The sequence below is a fragment of the Poecile atricapillus genome, unplaced genomic scaffold, assembly GCF_030490865.1.
Source record: "Poecile atricapillus isolate bPoeAtr1 unplaced genomic scaffold, bPoeAtr1.hap1 scaffold_185, whole genome shotgun sequence".
In the NCBI taxonomy this organism is placed as follows: Eukaryota; Metazoa; Chordata; class Aves; order Passeriformes; family Paridae; genus Poecile; species Poecile atricapillus.
In genome coordinates this window covers 25,318-51,668 of record NW_026709022.1, presented here as the reverse complement: position 1 = coordinate 51,668, position 26,351 = coordinate 25,318, and the positions used below count along the sequence as shown (strand labels likewise).

General features: G+C 58.9%; 1 protein-coding gene and 1 long non-coding RNA gene across 3 annotated transcripts; both read right to left on the bottom strand.

Moving 5' to 3' along the window:
- Window positions 1–3,731: 3,731 nt before the first annotated feature.
- On the bottom strand, window positions 3,732–24,777 carry LOC131574231 (uncharacterized). The gene is made up of 7 exons (XM_058828656.1): window positions 24,317–24,777; window positions 21,124–21,382; window positions 15,142–15,343; window positions 11,493–11,657; window positions 8,580–8,702; window positions 7,193–7,346; window positions 3,732–4,157 (listed from the first exon to the last, which is right to left on the bottom strand). The coding sequence occupies exons 1-7, from the start codon at window positions 24,775–24,777 to the stop codon at window positions 3,977–3,979; spliced, it is 1,545 nt and encodes a 514-aa protein (XP_058684639.1). The 3' UTR covers window positions 3,732–3,976.
- Window positions 19,662–21,036, bottom strand: LOC131574233 (uncharacterized). 2 transcript variants are annotated; one of them, XR_009276418.1, is made up of 4 exons: window positions 20,954–21,036; window positions 20,705–20,849; window positions 20,071–20,245; window positions 19,662–19,768 (listed from the first exon to the last, which is right to left on the bottom strand). It is a non-coding gene; the product is annotated as an uncharacterized LOC131574233 (long non-coding RNA). The 2 variants fall into 2 exon arrangements; XR_009276417.1 differs by having other exon boundaries at window positions 19,709–19,954; window positions 20,010–20,245.
- Window positions 24,778–26,351: the final 1,574 nt, after the last annotated feature.

The window sequence follows — 26,351 nt, the reverse complement described above, 5'->3', positions numbered from 1 at the left end:
CCCCATCCCTGTCCCCTGTGTCCCCTCCTCTGTCCCCTCCTGTCCCCTCCTGTCCCCTCCTGTCCCCTCCCTGTCCCCTGTGTCCTCTCCCCTGTCCCCTGTCCCCATCCCTGTCCCCTCCCTGTCCCCATCCCTGTCCCCTGTGTCCCCTCCCCTGTCCCCGCCCTGTCCCCTCTGTCCCCTCCCCTGTCCCCTGTGTCCCCCGTGTCCCCTCCCCTGTCCCCTCCCCTGTCACGCCACTCCCTCTCTCAATTCACTCAATTTTATTCCGTTCTCTTCCATTTTTTTTCTCATTTTTCCTTTTTTTCCTTATTTTCAATTTTTTTTTTTTTTTAATTTGATTTTTCGGGATTCCTTTTCCAAACCCCAATTCCCGACCCCTCCCCCCAAAAAAATCCCAAAAAATAAAATCCCAAATGTTGGGGGGAATTGGGGGAAACTGGGAATGGGAAACTGGGAATGGGAAACAAACTGGGAATGGGAAACTGGGAATGGAAAACAAACTGGGAATGGGAAACTGGGAATGGAAAACAAACTGGGAATGGGAAACTGGGAATTGGGGGAAACTGGGAATGAGAAACTGGGAATGGAAAACAAACTGGGAATGGAAAACAAACTGGGAATGGGAAACTGGGAATGGAAAACAAACTGGGAATGGGAAACTGGGAATGGAAAACAAACTGGGAATGGGAAACTGGGAATTGGGGGAAACTGGGAATGAGAAACTGGGAATGGAAAACAAACTGGGAATGGAAAACAAACTGGGAATGGGAAACTGGGAATGGAAAACAAACTGGGAATGGGAAACTGGGAATGGAAAACAAACTGGGAATGGGAAACTGGGAATGGGAAAAAAAAACTTGGAATGGGAAACTGGGAATGGAAAACAAACTGGGAATGGGAAACTGGGAATTGGGGGAAACTGGGAATGGGAAACTGGGAATGGGAAACAAACTGGGAATGGGAAACTGGGAATGGGAAACAAACTGGGAATGGGAAACTGGGAATGGAAAACAAACTGGGAATGGGAAACTGGGAATGGGAAACAAACTGGGAATGGGAAACTGGGAATGGAAAACAAACTGGGAATGGGGAACTGGGAATTGGGGGAAACTGGGAATGGGAAACTGGGAATGGGAAACAAACTGGGAATGGGAAACTGGGAATGGAAAACAAACTGGGAATGGGAAACTGGGAATGGAAAACAAACTGGGAATGGGAAACTGGGAATTGGGGGAAACTGGGAATGAGAAACTGGGAATGGAAAACAAACTGGGAATGGAAAACAAACTGGGAATGGGAAACTGGGAATGGAAAACAAACTGGGAATGGGAAACTGGGAATGGGAAAAAAAAACTTGGAATGGGAAACTGGGAATGGAAAACAAACTGGGAATGGGAAACTGGGAATTGGGGGAAACTGGGAATGGGAAACTGGGAATGGGAAACAAACTGGGAATGGGAAACTGGGAATGGGAAACAAACTGGGAATGGGAAACTGGGAATGGAAAACAAACTGGGAATGGGAAACTGGGAATGGGAAACAAACTGGGAATGGGAAACTGGGAATGGAAAACAAACTGGGAATGGGGAACTGGGAATTGGGGGAAACTGGGAATGGGAAAAAAAACTGGGAATGGGAAACTGGGAATTGGGGGAAACTGGGAATGAGAAACTGGGAATGGAAAACAAACTGGGAATGGGAAACTGGGAATTGGGGGAAACTGGGAATGGGGAAGGCGTAAAAAAACGGGGCCAAACCCCAAAATAAAAACAACAAAACGAGGTGAAAACGGAGCGAGGATGGGATTTTGTGGGGATATTTTGGGATTTTGTGGGGATATTTTGGGATTTTGTTGGGATTTTCTTGGGATTTTCTTGGGATTTTGTGGGGATTTGTGGGATTTTGGGAGAAATATTGTGGAATTCTGTGGGATTTTATGGGATTCAGAGGGTTTTAAGGAGAAATATTGTGGGATTTTGAGGGATTTTATGGGATTTAGAGGATTTTTTAGGAGGTTTTGAGCTCCTGCCTTCACCTTTATGGGCGGGCGCTGCCGTGACCGGGAATTCGTTGGGAATTCAGAATAAACTTTATAAAATTTTGATTTTTTTGTACAATTTGATGATATTTTGAGTGATTTTGAGCTGTTTTAGGAGGTTTTGAGCTCCCACCTTCCCTTTTGTTGTCTCTCTGTCCCCAGCGCTGCCGTGACCGCGAATTTTTTGTTATTTTAGAATAAACTTTATAAAATTTTCAATTTTTTTTGTACAATTTGGTGACATTTTGAGCGATTTTGAGCTGTTTTAGGCGGTTTTGAGCTCCCGCCTTCCCTTTTAGCGGGCGGGCTCCGCCGTGACCGGGAATTCGTTGGGAATTCAGAATAAACTTTATAAAATTCCAATTTTTTTATACAATTTGGTGACATTTTGACCATTTTTTTGTCATTTAGAAGATTCTTTCTTTGGAATATCGTGCGATTTTGAGCCATTTTGAGCTGTTTTAGGAGGTTTTGAGCTCCCGCCTTCCGTTTTTGCAGGCGGGCTCCGCCGTGACCAGGAATTCGTTGTTATTTTAGAACAAACTTTATAAAATTCCAATTTTTTTATACAATTTGGTGACATTTCGACCATTTTTTTGTCATTTAGAGGATTCTTTCTGCAGAATATCGTGCGATTTTGATCCATTTTGATCTGTTTTATGCAGTTTCCAGCAGCAGGAGCCGCTCCTCCCATCCCTTTTGTTGTCTCTCTGTCCCCGGCGCTGCCGTGACCGCGAATTTTTTGTTATTTTAGAATAAACTTTATAAAATTTTCAAATTTTTTTGTACAATTTGGTGACATTTTGAGCGATTTTGAGCTGTTTTAGGCGGTTTTGTTCTCCTGCCTTCCCTTTTGTGGGCTCTCTGTCCCCGGCGCTGCCGTGACCGGGGATGGAATTTGGTGGGAATTTAGAATAAACTTTATAAAATTTTCAAATTTTTTGTACAATTTGGTGACATTTGGTGACATTTCGACCATTTTTTTGTCATTTAGAGGATTCTTTCTGCAGAATATCGTGCGATTTTGAGCCATTTTGAGCTGTTTTAGGAGGTTTTGAGCTCTCGCCTTCCCTTTTTGCAGGCGGGCTCCACCGTGACCAGGAATTTGGTGAGAATTTAGAATAAACTTTATAAAATTCCAATTTTTTATACAATTTGGTGACATTTTGACCATTTTTTTGTCATTTAGAAGATTCTTTCTGCAGAATATCGTGCGATTTTGATCCATTTTGATCTGTTTTATGCAGTTTCGAGCAGCAGGAACCGCTCCTCCCATCCCTTTTGTTGTCTCTCTGTCCCCGGCGCTGCCGTGACCGCGAATTTTTTGTTATTTTAGAATAAACTTTATAAAATTTTCAATTTTTTTGTACAATTTGGTGACATTTTGAACTATTTTGAGCTGTTTTAGGCGGTTTTGAGCTCCCGCCTTCCCTTTTAGCGGGCGGGCTCCACCGTGACCGAGGATGGAATTTGGTGGGAATTTAGAATAAACTTTATAAAATTCCAATTTTTTTATACAATTTGGTGCCATTTTGACCATTTTTTTGTCATTTAGAGGATTCTTTCTTTGGAATATCGTGCGATTTTGAGCCTTTTTGAGCTGTTTTAGGCGGTTTTGTTCTCCCGCCTTCCCTTTTAGCGGGCGGGCACTGCCCTGACCAGGAATTCGTTGTTATTTTAGAACAAACTTTATAAAATTCCAATTTTTTTATACAATTTGGTGCCATTTTGACCATTTTTTTGTCATTTAGAGCATTTTTTCTTTGGAATATCGTGCGATTTTGATCCATTTTTATCTCTTTTATGCAGTTTCGAGCAGCAGGAACCGCTCCTCCCATCCCTTTCCGTTGCTCTCTCTCTGTGTGTGTGTCGCTGTCGCTGTCGCTGTCGCTGTCGCGGTGTCACAGGCGGGGACAGGTGACCCTGGTGGCGGTGTCACAGGCCGGGACAGGTGACCTGGTGGCGGATGCCCTCGTTGCAGAGCAGCGCTGCCGCTCTCTCGTCGCTGTCGCCGTGCTGGCACTGCTGGCACTGCATGTAGCTGATGCCATGGGGCGAGTACGAGTGGTGGCCGCAGGTGGCACAGCCCCGGGGCATGGTGCCACCCGTGCTGCTCCTGCGGGGACAAGCGGGGACAAGCGGGGACAGCTCTGTCACACGGGCTGGGAATCAGTGGTGGCATCTGGGGACACCCCACGGGGGTTTTGTGGGGACAAGCGGGGACAGCTCTGTCACACGGGCTCGGGATCAGTGGTGGCACCTGGGGACACCCCGCAAGGTTTTGTGGGGACAGCTCTGTCACACGGGCTGGGAACGAGTGGTGGCATCTGGGGACAATCCGCGAGGGTTTTGTGGGGACAAGCGGGGACAGCTCTGTCACACGGGCTCAGAATCAGTGGTGGCATCTGGGGACAATCCCCACGAGGGTTTTGTGGGGACAAGCGGGGACAGCTCTGTCACACGGGCTCGGAACGAGTGGTGGCATCTGGGGACACCCCACGAGGGTTTTGTGGGGACAAGCGGGGACAGCTCTGTCACACGGGCTCAGAATCAGTGGTGGCATCTGGGGACACCCCGCAAGGTTTTGTGGGGACAAACGGGGACAGCTCTGTCACACGGGCTCGGGATCAGTGGTGGCATCTGGGGACAATCCGCGAGGGTTTCGTGGGGACAAGCGGGGACAGCTCTGTCACACGGGCTCGGGATCAGTGGTGGCATCTGGGGACACCCCACGAGGGTTTTGTGGGGACAAGCGGGGACAGCTCTGTCACACGGACTCGGGATCAGTGGTGGCATCTGGGGACAATCCGCGAGGGTTTTGTGGGGACAAACGGGGACAGCTCTGTCACACGGGCTGGGAATCAGTGGTGGCATCTGGGGACACCCCACGAGGGTTTTGTGGGGACAGCTCTGTCACACGGGCTCGGAGTGAGTGGTGGCATCTGGGGACACCCCACGAGGGTTTTGTGGGGACAAACGGGGACAGCTCTGTCACACGGGCTCGGGATCAGTGGTGGCATCTGGGGACAATCCCCACGAGGGTTTTGTGGGGACAAACGGGGACAGCTCTGTCACACGGGCTCGGGACCGGCGGTGGCATCTGGGGACACCCCACGAGGGTTTTGTCGCCCGTCTCGGTGCTGCTGGTGGCGCTCGTTGGTGGCTCTTGGTGGCAGTGTCACACAGTGTCACCTGCCCGTGACTGGTGGCACCTCTTCGTGTCCTTCAGTGTCACCCAGTGCTACCCAGTGTAACCCCAGTGTCCCCCAGTGTCACCCAGTGTCACCCACCCGTGACTGCTGGCAGCTCTTGGTGTCCTTCAGTGTCACCCAGTGTCACCCAGTGTAACCCCAGTGTCCCCCAGTGCTACCCAGTGTCAGCCAGTGTCACCTACCTGTGACTGCTGGCACCTCTTGGTGTCCCTCAGTGTCACCCAGTGCTACCCAGTGCCACCCAGTGTCACCTGCCCGTGACTGGTGGCATCTCTTGGTGTCCTTCAGTGTCACCCAGTGCTACCCAGTGTCACCCACCCGTGACTGCTGGCACATCTTCGTGTCCTTCAGCATCCCCCAGTGTCACCCAGTGTCCCCCAGTGCCACCCAGTGTCACCTGCCCGTGACTGGTGGCACCTCTTGGTGTCCTTCAATGTCCCTCAGTGTCATCCAGTGCCACCCAGTGTCAGCCAGTGTCACCCCAGTGTCACCCAGTGTCACCCAGTGTCTCCCAGTGTCACCCAGTGTCACTTACCTGTGCCTGCTGGCGTCTCTTGGTGTCCCTCAGTGTCACCCAGTGCCAGCCAGTGCCAGCCAGTGTCACCTACCCGGGACTGCTGGCATCTCTTGGTGTCCTTCAGTGTCACCCAGTGTCACCCAGTGCTACCCAGTGTCACCCAGTGTCACCTGCCCGTGACTGGTGGCACATCTTCGTGTCCTTCAGTGTCACCCAGTGTCACCCAGTGTCCCCCAGTGCCAGCCAGTGTCACCTACCCGTGTCTGGTGGCATGTCTTGGTGTCACTCAGTGTCACCCAGTGTCACCCAGTGTAACCCCAGTGTCACCCAGTGCTACCCAGTGTCACCTACCCGTGACTGCTGGCACCTCTTGGTGTCCTTCAGTGCCAGCCAGTGTCTCCCAGTGTCCCCCAGTGTCACCCAGTGCCAGCCAGTGTCACCCACCCGTGCCTGGTGGCACCTCTTGGTGTTCTTCAGCATCCCCCAGTGTCTCCCAGTGTCCCCCAGTGTCCCCCAGTGCCACCCCGCTGTCCCCACCTGCAGTCGCTGCAGCCCCTCTGTCACTCCTGGCACTGCAAGCGGGCGATCAGAGCCCAGTGCCGCTGTCTGCTGCCCAGTACATCCCAGTACATCCCAGTACATCCCAGTACAGCCCAGTACAGCCCAGTACAGCCCAGTACATCCCAGTACAGCCCAGTACAGCCCAGTACAGCCCAGTCCAGCCCAGCCCAGCCCCCGGTGCCCACCTGCAGTCGCTGCAGCCCCTTTGTCACTCCTTGCGCTGGTAGCGGGCGATCAGAGCCCAGTGCCGCTCTCTGCTGCCCAGTACAGCCCAGTACATCCCAGTACAGCCCAGTACAGCCCAGTACAGCCCAGCCCAGCCCCCGGTGCCCACCTGCAGTCGCTGCAGGCCCGCTGGCACTCCTTGCGCTGGTAGCGGGCGATCAGAGCCCAGTGCCGCTCTCTGCTGCCCAGTCCATCCCAGTACACCCCAGTACATCCCAGTCCAGCCCAGTACAGCCCAGTACAGCCCAGTACATCCCAGTCCAGCCCAGTCCAGCCCCCGGTGCCCACCTGCAGTCGCTGCAGCCCCTTTGTCACTCCTTGCGCTGGTAGCGGGCGATCAGAGCCCAGTGCCGCTCTCTGCTGCCCAGTCCATCCCAGTACAGCCCAGTCCAGCCCAGTCCAGCCCAGTACAGCCCAGTCCATCCCAGTCCAGCCCAGCCCAGCCCCCGGTGCCCACCTGCAGTCGCTGCAGGCCCGCTGGCACTCCTTGCGCTGGTAGCGGGCGATCAGAGCCCAGTGCCGCTGTCTGCTGCCCAGTCCATCCCAGTACAGCCCAGTACATCCCAGTACAGCCCAGTACAGCCCAGTACAGCCCAGTCCAGCCCAGTCCAGCCCAGCCCAGCCCCCGGAGCCCACCTGCAGTCGCTGCAGGCCCGCTGGCACTCCTTGCGCTGGTAGCGGGCGATCAGAGCCCAGATGAGCAGCCCCAGGAGGCTGAGGAGGAGGAGGGAGCCGAGGATGGAGCCCACGATGATGCCGGCCTGGCGCCCGCCTGCCGCGGGGACACACCCTTGTCACCCCGGCCTCCGCCGGCTGCCCGCGGCTCCGGGGACACCCAGCGACACCCCGGGGACACACCCTTGTCACCCCGGGGACACCCAGCGACACCCCGGGGACACCCTTGTCACCCCGGGGACACCCAGCGACACCCCGGGGACACAGCCTTGTCACCCCGGCCTCCGCCGGCTGCCCGCGGCTCCGGGGACACCCAGCGACACCACGGTGCCAGCCTGGGACAGCCCCCGTGCCACCCCGGAACCGAGGGACAGACCCGGTACCACCCAGGGACAGTCCCGATGCCACCCAGGGACAGTCCCCATGCCACCCCAGAACCCAGGGACAGCCCCAGTGCCACCCTGGAGCCCAGGGACAGCTCCGGTGCCACCCAGGGACAGCCCCGGTGCCACCCTGGAGCTCAGGGACAACCCGGTGCCACTCAAAGCCACCTCCAATGCCACCCTGGAGCCTAGGGACAGCCCCGGTGCCACCCAGGGACAGTCCCGGTGCCACCCCGGAACCCAGGGACAGCCCCGGTACCACCCAGGGACAGTCCCGGTGCCACCCCAGAACCCAGGGACAGCCCCGGGGCCACCCAAAGGTACCGCGGTGCCACCCAAGGACAGCCCCAGTGCCACCCTGGAGCTCAGGGACAACCCCAGGGACAGCCTGGGGCCCACGGACAGCCCCAGTGTCACCCAGAGCCACCCTGGTGCCACTCAGAGCCACCTCCAGTGCCACCCTGGATCCCAGGGACAGCCCGGTGCCACCCAGGGACAGCCCCGGTGCCACCCCAGAACCCAGGGACACCCAGGTGCCACCCAAGGACACCCGGGCACCTGAGACATCCCAGTGCCACCCTGTGTCACCCTCTGTGTCCCCAGTGTCACTCACGGGTGCCGGGGCTCAGGTTGAGCTGGCACACCGTGTCCCCCCCGTGTCCCCAATGTCCCCCCAGTGTCCCCAGTGTCACTCACGGGTGCCGGGGCTCAGCTTGAGCTGGCACACCGAGTACCCCCCGTGTCCCCCCCATGTCCCCCCGTGTCCCCAGTGTCCCCAGTGTCACTCACGGGTGCCGGGGCTCAGGTTGAGCTGGCACACCGTGTCCCCCCCATGTCCCCAATGTCCCCCCCAGTGTCCCCAGTGTCCCCAGTGTCACTCACGGGTGCCGGGGCTCAGGTTGAGCTGGCACACCGTGTCCCCCCCGTGTCCCCAATGTCCCCCCAGTGTCCCCAGTGTCACTCACGGGTGCCGGGGCTCAGGTTGAGCTGGCACACCGAGTACCCCACGCGGTTGGTGACACGGCACTGGTAGGTGCCAGCGTGGGCCCCGGTCAGGCTGCGGATCAGGAGGTCACCGGGAGCACGGCCTGAGGGGGACAGGTGGCATTGTCACCTCGGTGTCACCTGCCACCCCGGAGAGGGGGTGTGGGGACACGGGGACACACAGGGACATGGGGACATGGGGACACACAGGGACACAGGGACACACAGGGATATGGGGACACACAGGGACGCAGGGATGTGGGGACATGGGGACACACAGGGACACAGGGATGTGGGGACATGGGGACATGGGGACACACAGGGACACAGGGATGTGGGGACATGGGGACACACAGGGACACAGGGATGTGGGGACATGGGGACATGGGGACACAGGGACACAGGGATGTGGGTGCTCAGGGACACACAGGGACACATGAGGACACAGGGACAGGGAAATGTGGGGACACAGGGACATGGGGACACAGAGACACAGGGATGTGGGGACATGGGGACACAGGGACATGGGGACACACAGAGACACAGGGACATGGGGACATGGGGACACAGACACAGGGATGTGGGGACATGGGGACACAGGGATGTGGGGACATGGGGACCTGGGGACACACAGGGACGTGGGGACATGGGGACACATAGGGACATGGGGACACGGAGACACAGGGATGTGGGGACATGGGGACACAGGGATGTGGGGACATGGGGACATGGTTCCTCAGGGACGTGGACACACAGGGACATGGACACATGGGGACATGGTTGCTCAGGGACACGGACACACAGGGACATGGGGACATGGGGACACAGGGATGTGGGGACATGGGGACATGGGGACATGGGGACACACAGGGACATGGGGACATGGGGACACACAGGGACATGGGGACATGGGGACACACAGGGACATGGGGACACGGGGACACACAGGGATGTGGGGACATGGGGACACAGGGACACACAGGGACATGGGGACACATAGGGACATGGGGACACAGAGACACAGGGACATGGGGACATGGGGACATGGGGACACAGGGATGTGGGGACATGGGGACCTGGGGACACACAGGGACATGGGGACATGGGGACACACAGGGACATGGGGACACGGGGACACACAGGGATGTGGGGACATGGGGATATGGACACATGGGGACATGGTTGCTCAGGGACGTGGACACACAGGGACATGGACACATGGACACAGGGGGACATGGACACATGGACATGGGGACATGGACATGTGGGGACACGGGTGACACGGACACAGACACAGGGACACGGACATATGGATGTGGACACATGGACACAGACATGGACACAGGGACACGTGGACACACGGACGCAGTGACACATGGACACAGGGACACAGACACATGGACATGGACACATGTGGACACACTGACACACACGTGGACACGTGGACACACAGGGACATGGACACGGACACAGGGACACGGACACAGGGACATGGACACATGGACACAGGGACACAGACACATGGACATGGACACATGTGGACACACTGACACACACGTGGACACGTGGACACACAGGGACATGGACACATGGACACAGGGACATGGACACAGGGACACATGGACATGGACACATGGACATGGATATGGACACATGGACACAGGGACACACATGGACACGTGGACACACAGGGACATGGACACGTGGACACATGGACACACAGACACATGGATATGGACACACGGACACAGAGACACATGGACACGGACACATGGACACACGTGGACATGTGGACACAGGGACATATGGACACATGGACACATGGACACACATGGACACAGGGACATGGACACATGGACACGGACACACACGAACACATGGACACAGAGACACGGACATGGACACATGGACACACATGGACACAGGGACACGGACACAGGGACACACGGACACATGGACAAAGGGACATATGGACACATGGACTCATGGAAACAGGGACACAGACACATGGACACATGGACACAGGGACACATGGACACACATGGACACATGGACACACATGGACACATGGACACATGGACACACATGGACACAGGGACATGGACACAGGGACACACGGACACAGGGACATACGGACACATGGACACAGGGACACATGGACACACATGGACACAGGGACATGGACACACGGACACAGGGACACATGGACACACTGCTCCCCCTCCCCACCACGTGCACCCCCAGCCAGGGACCCCCCCGAGCCCCCCATGGCCACAGCACCCCTTGGCTGCTGCCCCCAAACCCCCCTGAACCCTCCCCGGGGGTCTCACCCACCTTGCAGGGTGCCCGAGGACAGGGACCCCTCCCCAAACCCCCCGGGGGTGTCACCCACCTTGCAGGGTGCCCGAGGGACCCCCCAAACCCCTTCCAGAGCCCCCCAAACCCTCCCCAAACCCCCCGGGGGGGTCTCACCCACCTTGCAGGGTGCCCGAGGACAGGGACCCCTCCCCAAACCCCCCCGGGGGTCTCACCCACCTTGCAGGGTGCCCGAGGGCAGGGACCCCTCCCCAAACCCCCTCCTGAGCCTCCCAAATCCCCTCCTGAGCCCCCCAAATCCCCCCCAAACCCCCCTCGGGGGTGTCACCCACCTTGCAGGGTGCCCGAGGAACCCCCCAAACCCCCTCCTGAGCCCCCCAAATCCCCCCCAAGCCCCCCGAGGGTGTCACCCACCTTGCAGGGTGCCCGAGGGCAGGGACCCCTCCCCAAACCCCCCCCGGGGGTCTCACCCACCTTGCAGGGTGCCCGAGAGACCCCCCAAACCCCCTCCGAGGGTCTCACCCACCTTGCAGGGTGCCCGAGGGACCCCCCAAACCCCCTCCGAGGGTCTCACCCACCTTGCAGGGTACCCGAGGGCAGGCGCCCCCCCCCGTAGCCCTCGGCCAGCTTTGCCCATTGGTAGGAGAGGGGCGCGGTGCCCCCCCGGCTGAAGCAGCGCAGCAGCACCGAGCCCCCCTCGATCAGCTCCCCCTCGCTCCAGCACTGCGGGGCCGCCGGCTTCTCTGCTGGGACACGGGGACAGCGTCAGGGGACACCGCGGGGACACCGCGACAGCGTCAGGAGACACCGCGGGGACACCGGGACACCGGGGACACCGTCAGGTGACACCGCGGGGACACCGGGACACCGGGGACAGCGTCAGGTGACACCGCCGGGGACACCCCGGGGACACCGGGGACACCGGGGACAGCGTCAGGGGACACCGCGGGGACACCGGGGACACCGGGACACCGTCAGGTGACACCGCGGGGACACCGGGGACAGCGTCAGGAGACACCGCGGGGACACCGCGACACCGGGGACAGCGTCAGGTGACACCGCGGGGACACCGCGACACCGGGGACAGCGTCAGGAGACACCCCGGGGACACCGGGACAGCGTCAGGGACACCGCGGGGACACCGGGACACTGTCAGGTGACACCGCGGGGACACCGGGACACCGGGGACACCGGGGACAGCGTCAGGAGACACCCCGGGGACACCGGGACACCGTCAGGTGACACCCCGGGGACACCGGGACACCGGGGACAGCGTCAGGGACACCGCGGGGACACCGGGGACACCGGGGACAGCGTCAGGGGACACCGCGGGGACACCGGGACAGCGTCAGGTGACACCCCGGGGACACCGGGGACAGCGTCAGGGGACACCGCGGGGACACCGGGGACAGCGTCAGGGGACACCGCGGGGACACTGCGACACCGGGGACAGCGTCAGGTGACACCCCGGGGACACCGGGACACCGTCAGGGACACCCCGGGGACACCGGGACACCGCCGGGAACACCCCGGGGACACCGGGACAGCGTCAGGGACACGCCGGGGACACCGGGACACCGGGGACAGCGTCAGGTGACACCGCGGGGACACCGGGACAGTGGCGGGGACAGCCGGAGACACCGGGGACAGCGGGGACAGCATCAGGTGACACCCCGGGGACACCGGGGACAGCGGCGGGGACACCCCGGGGACACCGGGACAGCGGCGGGGACAGACAGGGGGACAGGGGACACACAGGAAGGGGACAGGGACACTGCCAGGGACAGCAGAGGGGACAGGGGACACGCGGGAGGGGGACAGGGACACTGCCAGGGACAGACAGGGGGACAGGGGACACACAGGAAGGGGACGGGGACACTGCCAGGGACAGCAGAGGGGACAGGGGACACACAGGAAGGGGATGGGGACACTGCCAGGGACAGGGGACAAGGGACAGGGACACGGGAGAAGGGAACAGGGACAGCCAGGAGAGGGAGGAGGGGACACAGGGACAGTGTCAGAGCCACCATGGAGGGGACAGGGGACACCCGGGAAGGGGACAGGGAGCGAGGACAGCCAGGACAGGGACAGGGACAGGGACAATGCCAGAGCCACTCTGGATGGAGACAGGGGGGTGGGGACAGCCAGGAGGGACACAGGGGACACTGGCAGGGCCACCAGGGGACACATGAGAGGGGCACAGGGGACACTGCCAGGGCCACCAGAGGCCATCGGGGTCACCAGGGGCCACCCAGGAGAGGGGACACCTGGGAGTGGGGGAAGAGACAGGAGTCACCTGGGGCGGGGGGACACGGGACACTGTCAGGGCCACCTGGATGGGGGACAGGGGACATTGTCAGGGCCACCAGGGCCACATGAGGGTGACACAGGGGACACTGTCAGGGCCACCAAGGGCCACACAAGAGTGGCACAGGGGACACTGTCAGGGCTGCTGGGGCCACATGAGAGTGGCACAGGGGACATTGTCAGGGCCACCAGGGCCACATGAGAGGGGCACAGGGGACACTGTCAGGGCCACCAGGGCCACATGAGAGGGGCACAGGGGACACTCAGTGTCAGGAAGGGGACACGGCAGTGACACTGCCAGGGCCACCAAGGGCCACATGAGAGTGGCACAGGGAACACCAGGGCCACATGAGGGTGACACAGGGAACACCAGGGCCACACGAGAGTGTCACAGGGGACATTGTCAGGGCCACCAAGGGCCACATGAGAGTGGCACAGGGGACACTCAGTGTCAGGAAGGGGACATGGCAGTGACACTCTCAGGGCCACCAAGGGCCACACGAGCAGGGCACAGGGGACATTCTCAGTGTCAGGAAGGGGACACGGCAGTGACACTGTCAGGGCCACCAAGGGCCACATGAGGGTGGCACAGGGGACACCAGGGCCACATGAGAGCGGCACAGGGGACATTGTCAGGGCCACCAAGAGCCACATGAGAGTGGCCAGGTGACACCAGAGCCACATGAGGGTGGCACAGGGGACATTGTCAGGGCCACCAAGGGCCACATGAGAGTGGCACAGGGGACACTGTCAGGGCCACCAAGGGCCACATGAGAGTGGCAGAGGGGACACTCAGTGTCAGGAAGGGGACACGGCAGTGACACTCTCAGGGCCACCAAGGGCCACATGAGAGCGGCACAGGGGACATTGTCACGGCCACCAAGGGCCACACGAGCAGGGCACAGGGGACATTCTCAGTGTCAGGAAGGGGACACGGCAGTGACACTGTCAGGGCCACTAAGAGCCACACGAGAGGGGCCAGGTGACACCAGGGCCACATGAGAGGGGCACAGGGGACACTGTCAGGGCCACCAAGGGCCACATGAGGAGGGAGAAGGGACACTCTCAATGTCAGGAAGGGGACACGGCAGTGACAGTGTCAGGGCCACCAAGGGCCACACGAGGGTGGCACAGGGGACACCAGGGCCACATGAGAGCGGCACAGGGGACATTGTCAGGGCCACCAAGAGCCACATGAGAGTGGCCAGGTGACACCAGAGCCACATGAGGGTGGCACAGGGGACATTGTCAGGGCCACCAAGGGCCACATGAGAGGGGCACAGGGGACACCAGGGCCACATGAGAGCGGCACAGGGGACATTGTCAGGGCCACCAAGGGCCACATGAGAGTGGCACAGGGGACACCAGGGCCACATGAGGGTGGCACAGGGGACATTGTCAGGGCCACCAAGGGCCACACGAGAAGGGCACAGGGGACACACTCAGTGTCAGGAAGGGGACATGGCAGTGACACTCTCAGGGCCACCAAGGGCCACATGAGAGTGGCACAGGGGACATTGTCAGGGCTACCAAGGGCCACATGAGAGTGGCACAGGGGACATTGTCAGGGCCACCAAGGGCCACATGAGAGGGGCCAGGTGACACCAGGGCCACCAAGGGCCACATGAGAGTGGCACAGGGGACATTGTCAGGGCTGCTGGGGCCACACGAGAAGGGCACAGGGGACACTGTCAGGGCCACCAAGGGCCACACGAGAGTGGCACAGGGGACATTGTCAGGGCCACCAAGGGCCACATGAGGAGGGACAAGGGACACTCTCAATGTCAGGAAGGTGACATGGCAGTGACACTGTCAGGGCCACACAAGAGGGACCAGGTGCCACCAGAAGACGAAGCGTGACCACAACAAAGCGTCACCAGCACGGAGGGGACAGGTGACGCCGCGGGGGGGTGGCCTCACCTTGCACGGTGACAATGACCTCGTGCACGGCCACCGTGTTCTTCTTGACGCGGCACTGGTAGGTGCCGGTGTCGCTCTCCTGCAGGTCGGCCAGGCGGATGGAGGCGTCGCGCTGGCCCGGGTCCGTCTGCACGAAGGCCACGCGGTCCTGCAGCCCCGAGCCGCTGCCGTAGTTCACGTGGTGGTCCTGGTAGGACAGGAACTGGGGACACGCGGGGACAACGTCAGGGTGGCCTCGGGGATGTCGGCGGGGTGGGGGTTGGGGGTGTGGGTTGGGTTTAGGGGGGAGTTAAAGTTGGTTTGGGGTTAGAGTTTGGGTTGGTTTGGTTTTGTTTGGTTTGGGTTGAGGTTGGTTTGGGTTGGGTTGGGGTTGGTTTGGGTTGAGGTTGGTTTGGTTTGGTTTGGGGTTGGTTTGGGGTTGGTTTGGTTTGGGTTGAGGTTGGTTTGGGTTGGTTTGGGTTGGTTTGGGTTGAGGTTGGTTGGGTTGGGTTTGGTTTGGTTGGGTTGGGTTTGGTTGGTTTGGTTTGGGTTGAGGTTGGTTGGGTTTGGTTTGGGTTTAGTTTGGGTTGGGTTGAGATTAGTTTGGGTTGGTTTGGGTTTGGTTTGGGTTAGTTTGGTTTGGGTTGCGGTTGGTTTGGTTTGAGTTGGTTTGGGTTTGGGTTGGGGTTGGTTGGGTTGGGTTTGGTTTGGTTTGGGTTTGGTTTGGGTTGGGGTTGATTTGGGTTGAGGTTGGTTGGGTTGGGTTGGTTGGGTTTGGGTTGGTTTGGATTGAGGTTGGTTTGGATTGGTTTGGGGTTGGTTTGGGTTTGGTTTGGTTTGAGTTTGGTTTGGTTTGGGTTTGGTTTGGTTTGAGTTTGGTTTGGTTTGAGTTTGGTTTGGTTTGGTTCGGGTTAGGGTTAGTGCTGAGGTTGGTTGGGTTTGGTTTGGTTTGGGTTTGGTTTGGGTTTGGTTTGGGTTGCGGTTGGTTTGGTTTGAGTTGGTTTGGGTTTGGGTTGGGGTTGATTTGGGTTGAGGTTGGTTGGGTTTGGGTTGGTTTGGATTGAGGTTGGTTTGGATTGGTTTGGGGTTGGTTTGGGGTTGGTTTGGGTTTGGTTTGGGTTTGGTTTGGGTTAGGATTAGTGTTTGGGTTGAGGTTGGGTTGGGTTTGGTTTGGGGCTGGTTTGGGTTGGTTTGGGTTGGGTTTGGTTTGGTTTGGGTTAGGATTAGTGTTGAGGTTGGTTTGGTTTGGGTTTGGTTTGGGTTGGGGTTAGTTGGGTTTGGTTTGGTTTGGGTTGGGATTAGGGTTGAGGTTGGGTTGGTTTGGGTTGGTTTGGGTTTGGTTTGGGTTTGGTTTGGGTTTGGTTTGGGTTGGTTTGGGTTAGGATTAGTGTTTGGGTTGAGGTTGGGTTGGGTTTGGGTTGGTTTGGGTTGGTTTGGGTTTGGTTTGGGTTTGGTTTGGGTTTGGTTTGGGTTGGTTTGGGTTTGGTTTGGGTTTGGTTTGGGTTGGTTTGGGTTAGGATTAGTGTTTGGGTTGGTTTGGGTTGGTTTGGGTTAGGATTAGTGTTTGGGTTTGGTTTGGGTTGGTTTGGGTTAGGATTAGTGTTTGGGTTGGTTTGGGTTGGGTTTGGGTTTGGTTTGGGTTGGTTTGGGTTGGTTTGGGTTGGTTTGGGTTAGGATTAGTGTTTGGGTTGGTTTGGGTTGGTTTGGGTTTGGTTTGGGTCGGTTTGGGTCGGTTTGGGTTGGTTTGGGTTAGGATTAGGGTTGAGGTTGGTTTGGTTTGGGTTTGGTTTGGGTTAGGATTAGTGTTTGGGTTGAGGTTGGGTTGGTTTGGGTTGGTTTGGGTTAGGATTAGTGTTTGGGTTGGTTTGGGTTGGTTTGGGTTTGGTTTGGGTTGGTTGCTGAGGGTTAGCTTGTGTTAGGGTTAGCTGGAGTTGGGATGGGCTGGGTTTAGGTTTGGTTTAGGGTCAGTTGAAGGCTGGCTTTGGGTTCATTTCAGGTACTTTTGGGTTGGGGTTTGGGCCCAGTTTGGGTTTCTCAGGGCAGAGGGGGCTCAGCAATGGGGGTTTGCCTGTTCCTGCTGTGCCTGTTCCTTTCCTGCTTCTGTCCGTTTGTCCTTCCCTGTCCTGTCTGTCCTGGTGCTTCCTCCTTGTCTCTTTCTGTCCCTGCCTGATCCTTCCCTGTCCTCCCTGTCCCTGCCTGTCCCTCTGGCCTGGCTGCTCTTTTCTTTCCCTGCCTGTACCTGCCTGTCCCTGTTTTTCCTTGCCTGTACCTGTCAGTACCTGTCTGTACCTGTTCTGCCTGTCCCTGTTTTTCCCTGCCTGTCCCTGTCTTTTTTCCCTGCCTGTCCCTGTCTGAACCTGTTCTGCCTGTCCCTGTTTGTCTTTCCCTGCCTGTCCCTGTTTTTCCCTGCCTGTCCCTGTCTGAACCTGTTCTGCCTGTCCCTGTTTGTTTTTCCCTGCCTGTCCCTGTCTTTCCCTGCGTGTACCTGTCTGTACCTGTCCTGCCTGTACCTGTCTGTACCTGTCCTGCCTGTCCGTGCCTCACTGGCTGGGCTCCAGCCCAGCCCAGCCCAGCCCAGCCCGGCACTCCCAGATGCTGCCAGACCTTCCCTGTCCCTGCCTGTCCCATCCTGGCACTCCCAGACCTTCCCTGTCCCTGCCTGTCCCATCCTGGCACTCCCTGTCCCTGCCTGTCCCATCCTGGCACTCCCTGTCCCTGCCTGTCCCTCTCTGTCCCATCCTGGCACTCCCAGACCTTCCCTGTCCCTGTCTGTCCCATCCTGGCACTCCCTATCCCTGCCTGTTCCTGTCTGGCACTCCCTGTCTCATCCTGGCACTCCCAGACCTTCCCCATCCCATCCTGGCACTCCCTGTCCCTGCCTGTCCCTGTCTGTCCCATCCTGGCACTCCCAGACCTTCCCTATCCCTGCCTGTCCCATCCTGGCACTCCCTGTCCCTGCCTGCTGCTTTTCTGCCCTTCCAGACCTTCCCTATCCCTGCCTGTCCCTCTCTGTCCCATCCTGGCACTTCCAGACCTTGCCTGTCCCTTTCCTGCCCTTCCAGACCTTCCCTATCCCTGCCTGTCCCATCCTGGCACTCCCTGTCCCTGCCTGTCCCTGTCTGGCACTCCCTGTCCCATCCTGGCACTCCCTATCCCTGCCTGTCCCTGCCTGTCCCATCCTGGCACTCTCTGTCCCTGCCTGCTGCTTTTCTGCCCTTCCAGACCTTCCCTGTCCCTGCCTGTCCCTGTCTGGCACTCCCTGTCCCATCCTGGAACTTCCAGACCTTCCCTATCCCTGCCTGTCCCATCCTGTCCCTGCCTGTCCCTCTCTGTCCCATCCTGGCACTCCCAGACCTTCCCTGTCCCTGTCTGTCCCTTTCCTGCCCTTCCAGACCTTCCCTGTCCCTGCCTGTCCCTGTCTGGCACTCCCAGACCTTCCCTGTCCCTGCCTGTCCCTGTCTGGCACTCCCTGTCTCATCCTGGAACTTCCAGACCTTCCCTATCCCTGCCTGTCCCATCCTGGCACTCCCAGACCTTCCCTGTCCCTGTCTGTCCCATCCTGTCCCATCCTGTCCCTCTCTGTCCCATCCTGGCACTCCCAGACCTTTCCTGCCCTTCCAGACCTTCCCTGTCCCATCCTGGCACTCCCTGTCCCTGCCTGTCCCATCCTGGCACTCCCTGTCCCTGCCTGCTGCTTTTCTGCCCTTCCAGACCTTCCCTGTCCCTGCCTATCCCTGTCTGTCCCTGTCTGTCCCATCCTGGCACTTCCAGACCTTCCCTATCCTTGTCTGTCCCATCCTGGCACTTCCAGACCTTCCCTATCCTTGTCTGTCCCATCCTGTCCCTCTCTGTCCCATCCTGGCACTCCCAGACCTTCCCTATCCTTGTCTGTCCCATCCTGGAACTTCCAGACCTTCCCTGTCCCTGTCTGTCCCTTTCCTGCCCTTCCAGACCTTCCCTGTCCCTGCCTGTCCCTGTCTGGCACTCCCAGACCTTTGATCCCAGCCCATCCCAGTTTCTCCTGCCGGCTGTTTCCCTGCCCAGCATTTCCAGACTTTTCCTGGTATTTTCCTGCCCTTCCAGACCTTCCCTGTCTCATCCTGGCACTTCCAGACCTTCCCTGTCCCATCCTGTCCCTGCCTGTCCCTGTCTGTCCCATCCTGGCACTCCCAGACCTTTGATCCCAGCCCATCCCAGTTTCTCCTGCCGGCTGTTTCCCTGCCCAGCATTTCCAGACTCTGCCTGGTATTTTCCTGCCCTTCCAGACCTTCCCTGTCCTGTCTGTTCCTTCCTGTCCAGCATTTCCAGACCCTGTCCAGACCTTTCCTGTCCTTCCCAACCTTCCTGTCCCACTTCATCCTTCCTATCTCAGACTTCCAGACCTTCCCAACCTCCCCTGTCCTGTCTGTCCTGATGGGTTTCCAAACCCTGCCTGTCCCACCAGGTCTTTCTCTGTCCTTCCAGACCTTTCCTGCCTCTCCAGACCCTCCCTGTCTTCCCTGTCCTGCCTGTCCCACTTCATCCTTCCCATCTCAGCATTTCCAGACTCTGCTTGCCCTTCTAGACCTCTCCTGTCCTTCCTGTCCTGTCTGTCCTGATGGGTTTCCAAACCCTGTCTGTCCCACCAGGTCTTTCTGTCCTTCCAGACCTTCCCTGTCCCTGTCTGTCCCATCCTGGCACTCCCAGACCTTTGATCCCAGCCCATCCCAGTTTCTCCTGCCGGTTGTTTCCCTGCCCAGCATTTCCAGACTCTGCCTGGTATTTTCCTGCCCTTCCAGACCTTCCCTGTCCTGCCTGTTCTTTCCTGTCCAGCATTTCCAGACCCTGTCCAGACCTTCCCTGTCCCTGCCTGTTCCTTCCTGTCCAGCATTTCCAGACCCTGTCCAGACCTTTCCTGTCCTTCCCAACCTTCCTGTCCCACTTCATCCTTCCTATCTCAGACTTCCAGACCTTCCCAACCTCCCCTGTCCTGTCTGTCTTGCTGGGTTTCCAAACCCTGCCTGTCCCACCAGGTCTTTCTCTGTCCTTCCAGACCTTTCCTGCCCTCCCAGATCTCTCCTGTCCTGTCTGTCCCACTTCATCCTTCCCATCTCAGCACTTCCAGACTCTGCTTGTCCTTCCAGACCTTTCCTGTCCTTCCTGTTCTGTCTGTCCTGATGGGTTTCCAAACCCTGCCTGTCCCACCAGGTCTTTCTTTGTCCTTCCAGACCTTTCCTGCCGCTCCAGACCTTTCCTGCCCTTCCTGTCGTGTCTGTCCCACTTCATCCTTCCCATCTCAGCACTCCCAGACTCAGTTTGTCCTCCCAAACCTTCCCAAACTTCCTGTCCTGATGGGGTTTCCAAACCCTGCCTGTCCCACCAGGTCTTTCTGTCCTTCCAGACCTTTCCTGTCCTGCCTGTTCCTTCCTGTCCAGCATTTCCAGACCCTGTCCAGACCTTCCCTGTCCTGATGGGTTTCCAAACCCTGCCTGTCCCACCAGACCTTTCCCGTCCTTCCAGACCTTTCCTGCCTCTCCAGACCTTCCCTGTCCTGATGGGTTTCCAAACCCTCTCTGTCCCACCAGGTCTTTCTGTCCTCCCAGACCTTCCCTGTCTTTCCTGTCCTGCCTGTCCCACTTCATCCTTCCCATCTCAGCACTTCCAGACCCTGCCTGTCCTTCCAGACCTTTCCTGTCCTTCCTGTCCTGTCTGTCCTGATGGGTTTCCAAACCCTGCCTGTCCCACCAGGTCTTTCTTTGTCCTTCCAGACCTTTCCTGTCCTTCCTGTCCTGTCTGTCCTGATGGGTTTCCAAACCCTGTCTGTCCCACCAGGTCTTTCTCTGTCCTTCCAGACCTTTCCTGTCCTGTCTGTCCTACTTCATCCTTCCCATCTCAGCACTTCCAGACTCAGTTTGTCCTCCCAGACCTCTCCTGTCCCACCTGTCCCCCTTGGCTGATCCCCACCTTCTCCATCCCTGCCCTCCCCAGCCCCCCGAGCCCTCCCCAGCCCCCCGAGCCCCTCACCACATTCTCGGGGCTGGGTCTCTCGGGCGTGATCTGGATCCACTCGATGCCCACGCCCTGGGGACCGTTGTCCTCGGGCTCCAGGACATAGGGACAGCCCAGTTTGACCGAGTCGCCCTTGGCCAGGTACAGAACCTCCCGGCCGTTGCCGTTGATCCTGACGGCCACGAGGAGAGCTGGGGACAGAACGGCACCGTCAGCCCCTGAAACGGCGCTGTCACCTCCAAAACCGGCATTTTCACCCCCAAAACGGCATTGTCACCCCTGAAAATGGCATTGTCACCCCCAAAAACGGCATTGGCACCCCCAAAAATGGCATTGTCACCCCTCAAAACGGCATTGGCACCCCCAAAAATGGCATCTTCACCTCCAAAAACGGCATTGCCACCCCTCAAAACGACGCTGTCACGCCCAAAAACGGCATTGTCACCCCTGAAAATGGCATTGGCACCCCCAAAAACGGCATTGTCACCACCAAAAATGGCATTGTCACCCCCAAAAATGGCATTGCCACCCCCAAAATGGCATTGCCACCCCCAAAAGGGGCATTGCCACCCCCAAAAGGGGCATCATCAACCTCAAAACGGCACCGTCACCTCCAAAAATGGCATCGCCAACCCCAAAACGGTATCGTCACCCCCCAAAACGGCATTGTCACCACCAAAAACAGCATTGTCACCCCCAAAAATGGCATTGTCACCCCCAAAAATGGCATCTTCACCTCCGAAAATGGCATTGTCACCCCCAAAAATGGCATTGTCACCCCCAAAATGGCATTGCCACCCCCAAAAGGGCATTGCCACCCCCAAAAACGGCATTGCCACCCCCAAAAATGGCATTGCCACCCCCAAAAATGGCATTGCCACCCCCAAAAACGGCATTGTCACCCCCAAAAACGGCATTGTCACCCCAAAAACGGCATTGTCACCCCCAAAAATGGCATTGTCACCCCCAAAAATGGCATTGCCACCCCCAAAAGGGGCATTGCCACCCCAAAAAACGACATCATCAACCTCAAAACGGCACCGTCACCTCCAAAAATGGCATCGCCAACCCCAAAACGGCATCGTCACCCCCCAAAACGGCGCCATCACCCCCAAAAACAGCATTGTCACCCCCAAAAATGGCATTGTCACCCCCAAAATGGCATTGCCACCCCCAAAAGGGGCGTTGCCACCCCCAAAAGGGGCGTTGCCACCCCCAAAACGGAATTGTCACCCCCGAAAATGGCATTGCCACCCCCAAAAACGGCATTGCCACCCCCAAAACGGCATCTTCACCCCTCAAAACGGCATTGTCACCAGCAAAAATGGCATTGCCACCCCCAAAAATGGCATTGTCACCCCCGAAAATGGCATTGCCAACCCTCAGAACGGCATTGTCACCCCCGAAAATGGCATTGCCACCCCCAAAAATGGCATTGTCACCCCCAAAAATGGCATTGTCACCCCCAAAATGGCATTGCCACCCCCAAAACCGGCATTGCCACCCCCAAAAATGGCATCGCCACCCCCAAAAACGGCATTGTCACCCCCAAAAACGGCATTGCCACCCCCAAAACGGTATCGTCACCCCCCAAAACAGCGCCATCACCCCCAAAAACAGCATTGTCACCCCCAAAAATGGCATTGCCACCCCTCAGAACGGCATTGTCACCACCAAAAATGGCATTGCCACCCCCAAAAACGGCATTGCCACCCCCAAAAATGGCATCGTCACCCCCGAAAATGGCATTGCCACCCCCAAAAATGGCATCTTCACCCCTCAAAATGGCATTGCCACCCCCAAAAATGGCATTGTCACCCCCAAAACGGCATTGTCACCCCCGAAAATGGCATTGCCACCCCCGGAAATGGCATTGCCACCCCCGAAAATGGCATTTCCACCCCCAAAAATGGCATCGTCTCCCCAAAAACGGCATTGTCAGCCCCAAAAACGGCATCTTCACCCCTCAAAATGGCATTGTCACCCCCAAAACGGCATTGTCACCCCCAAAATGGCATTGCCACCCCCAAAAATGGCATTGCCACCCCCAAAACGGCATTGTCACCCCCGAAAATGGCATTGCCACCCCCAAAAATGGCATCGTCTCCCCAAAAACGGCATTGTCACCCCCGAAAATGGCATTACCACCCCCAAAAATGGCATTGTCACCCCTAAAAATGGCATTGCCACCCCCAAAAGGGGCGTTGCCACCCCCAAAATGGCATTGTCACCCCCAAAAATGGCATTGCCACCCCCAAAAACGGCGTTGCCACCCCCAAAAACGGCATTGCCACCCCCAAAAACGGCATGGTCACCCCCAAAATGGCATCGTCACCCCCGGAAAATGGCATTGTCACCCCCAAAATGGCATTGCCACCCCCAAAAGGGCATTGCCACCCCCGAAAACGGCATCTTCACCCCTCAAAATGGCATTGTCACCACCAAAAATGGCATTGCCACCTCCAAAAATGGCATTGCCACCCCCGAAAATGGCATTGCCACCCCCGAAAATGGCATTGCCACCCCCGAAAATGGCATTGCCACCCCAAAAACGGCATTGTCACCCCCAAAAATGGCATTGCCACCCCCGAAAACAGCATTTCCACCCCTCAAAATGGCATCGTCACCCCCGAAAATGGCATTGCCACCCCCGAAAACGGCATTGCCACCCCCAAAACGGCGCCATCACCCCCACAAATGGCATCGTCTCCCCAAAAACAGCATTGCCAGCCCCAAAACCAGCACCTGCAGCCCCAGCCCACGGGGGACAGGGATGGGGAAGGGACCCATCGCACCCCAAACCTGTGCCCCCAAACACCTTGAACCCCACACCTGGCAGAATCCAAACTCTGGGGTGCAGGGACGGGGTTTGGTCCCATGGCACAAAAACCCCACAGCTGCACCCCAAAAATCCCAGACCTGCACCCCCAAAAACCCCAGACCTGCAGCCCCAAAGACGCCACATCTGGGAGCCCCAAAGACCCCACACCTGCAGCCCCAAAAACCCCTGACCTGCCACCCCTGACCCCACACCTGCAGCCCCAAAGACCCCACACCTGCAGCCCCAAAAATCCCAGACCTGCACCCCCAAAAACCCCACAGCTGCAGCCCCAAAAACCCCACAGCTGCACCCCCAAAAACCCCACACCTGCAGCCCCAAAGACCCCGCACCTGCACCCCCAAAACCCCCACACCTGCAGCCCCCCACCCGCGGGTGGCATCTCCCACATCGGGCTCCCGCGGGGATGTCGCGGGGATGTCGCGGGGATGTCGCGGGCGTGTCCCGGTCCCCTCGCCGCTGTCACCCCCTGGCAGCCCCGGCCACACGCGGAACTCGATGCCCCCTGCCCTGGCCAGCACAGGAGCCCGCAGGTGGCCGCGGGAGCCCGCAGGAGCCCGCAGGTGGCCGCGGGAGCCCGCAGGAGCCCGCAGGTGGCCGCGGGTGGCCGCGGGAGCCCGCAGGTGGCCGCAGGTGGCCGCAGGAGCCCGCAGGTGGCCGCAGGAGCCCGCAGGAGCCCGCAGGTGGCCGCGGGAGCCCGCAGGTGCCCGCAGGTGACCACGGGGCGCTCCCCTCGCTCCATCCCGGGGCTCGGAGCATCTCCCGGGAGCCGCGATCCTACCTGGCAGGATCCCGAGGAGCAGGAGCAGGCTGGCGCCGTGCCCTGCCATGGCGGAGGAGGAGGAGGAGGAGGAGGAGGAGGAGGAGGAGGACGCAGGGAAGGCTCCGAGGCTCCGAGGGCAGCCGGCCCGTGCGGGGCCCTTTTAGGCGCTGGGCCGGGGCCGCTCCTCCCCGTGGGGCGGATTCCTGTGGGATGAGTGAGTGGCTCCGAGCTGTGCGTGGCTGCCGCCCTGCTCCGCTCCTACCCCCTAATTAATTCGGCAGCGCCCGGCCCGCCGGACCCCGGCCGGACAGCGGGGGGACACCGAGGGGACAGCGCGGGGACACCCCGGGGAGGGACGGGGATGGACGGGGCAGCGGTGGGGACAAAGCTGCTGGAGGTGGCAGCTCGGCCCCACGGATCCCAAAAGGGTTCTGGGCTGGGAGAGGGACTCGAAGGGCTTAAAGGTGTGGTTGGAGCGGGGGTTTAAAGGCAGCAGATCCCTCCTCCGGACCTGCCCCTCGGCCGGATGGCACCAGGACGCGGTGGCAGCGTGGGGACCGTGGGGCCACCGAGCCCACGGGTCACTGCACGGGGACGTGGTGGTGTGACAGTGACAGGGCCACGGGGACAGGGACATGGCAGGGATGGAGAAATCAAAACAGGGCCATGGGGACAGGGACATGGCAGGGATGGAGGAGATGGGACAGGGACATGGGTGGTGGGGACAGGGACATGGCAGGGATGGAGGAATCAGGACAGGGCCACGGGGACAGGGACATGGCAGGGATGGAGGAGCTGGGACAGGGACATGGGGACAGGGACATGGCAGGGATGGAGATGGGACAGGGACATGGCAGGGATGGAGGAGATGGGACAGGACCATGAGTGGTGGGGACAGGGACATGGCAGGGATGGAGGAGATGGGACAGAGCCACGGGGACAGGGACATGGCAGGGATGGAGATGGGACAGGGCCATGGGTGGTGGGGACAGGGACATGGCAGGGATGGAGGAATCAGGACAGGGCCATGGGGACAGGGACATGGCAGGGATGGAGATGGGACAGGGACATGGGGACAGGGACATGGCAGGGATGGAGGAGATGGGACAGGGACATGGGGACAGGGACATGGCAGGGATGGAGGAGCTGGGACAGTGTGGATGGAAGTGTTGGGGACACAGAGGTGGCAACAGGTGCAGAAGATGGGACAAGGACACAGGAATGGATGGAGGAGCTGGGACAGGGATGTGGAAGTGGATGGAGGAGCTGGGACGGTGACACACAGCAGGGGATGGAACCCATGGGGACAGGGACAGTGGCAGTGGATGGAGGAGCTGGGACGGTGACACACAGCAGGGGATGGAACTCTTGGGGACAGGGACAGTGGCAGGGAATGGAACCCTTGGGGACAGGGACAGTGGCAGGGAATGGAACCCATGGGGACAGGGACAGTGGCAGTGGATGGAGGAGCTGGGACAGTGACACACAGCAGGGGACGGAACTCTTGGGGACAGGGACACTGGCAGGACAGGGAAGAGCTGGGAGAGGGACACAGGAATGGCTGGAGGAGATGGGACAAGGACATGTGACAGCAGGTGACACCAAGGGGGCTCAGCCCCATGGAAAGGCCGTGCCAAGGAC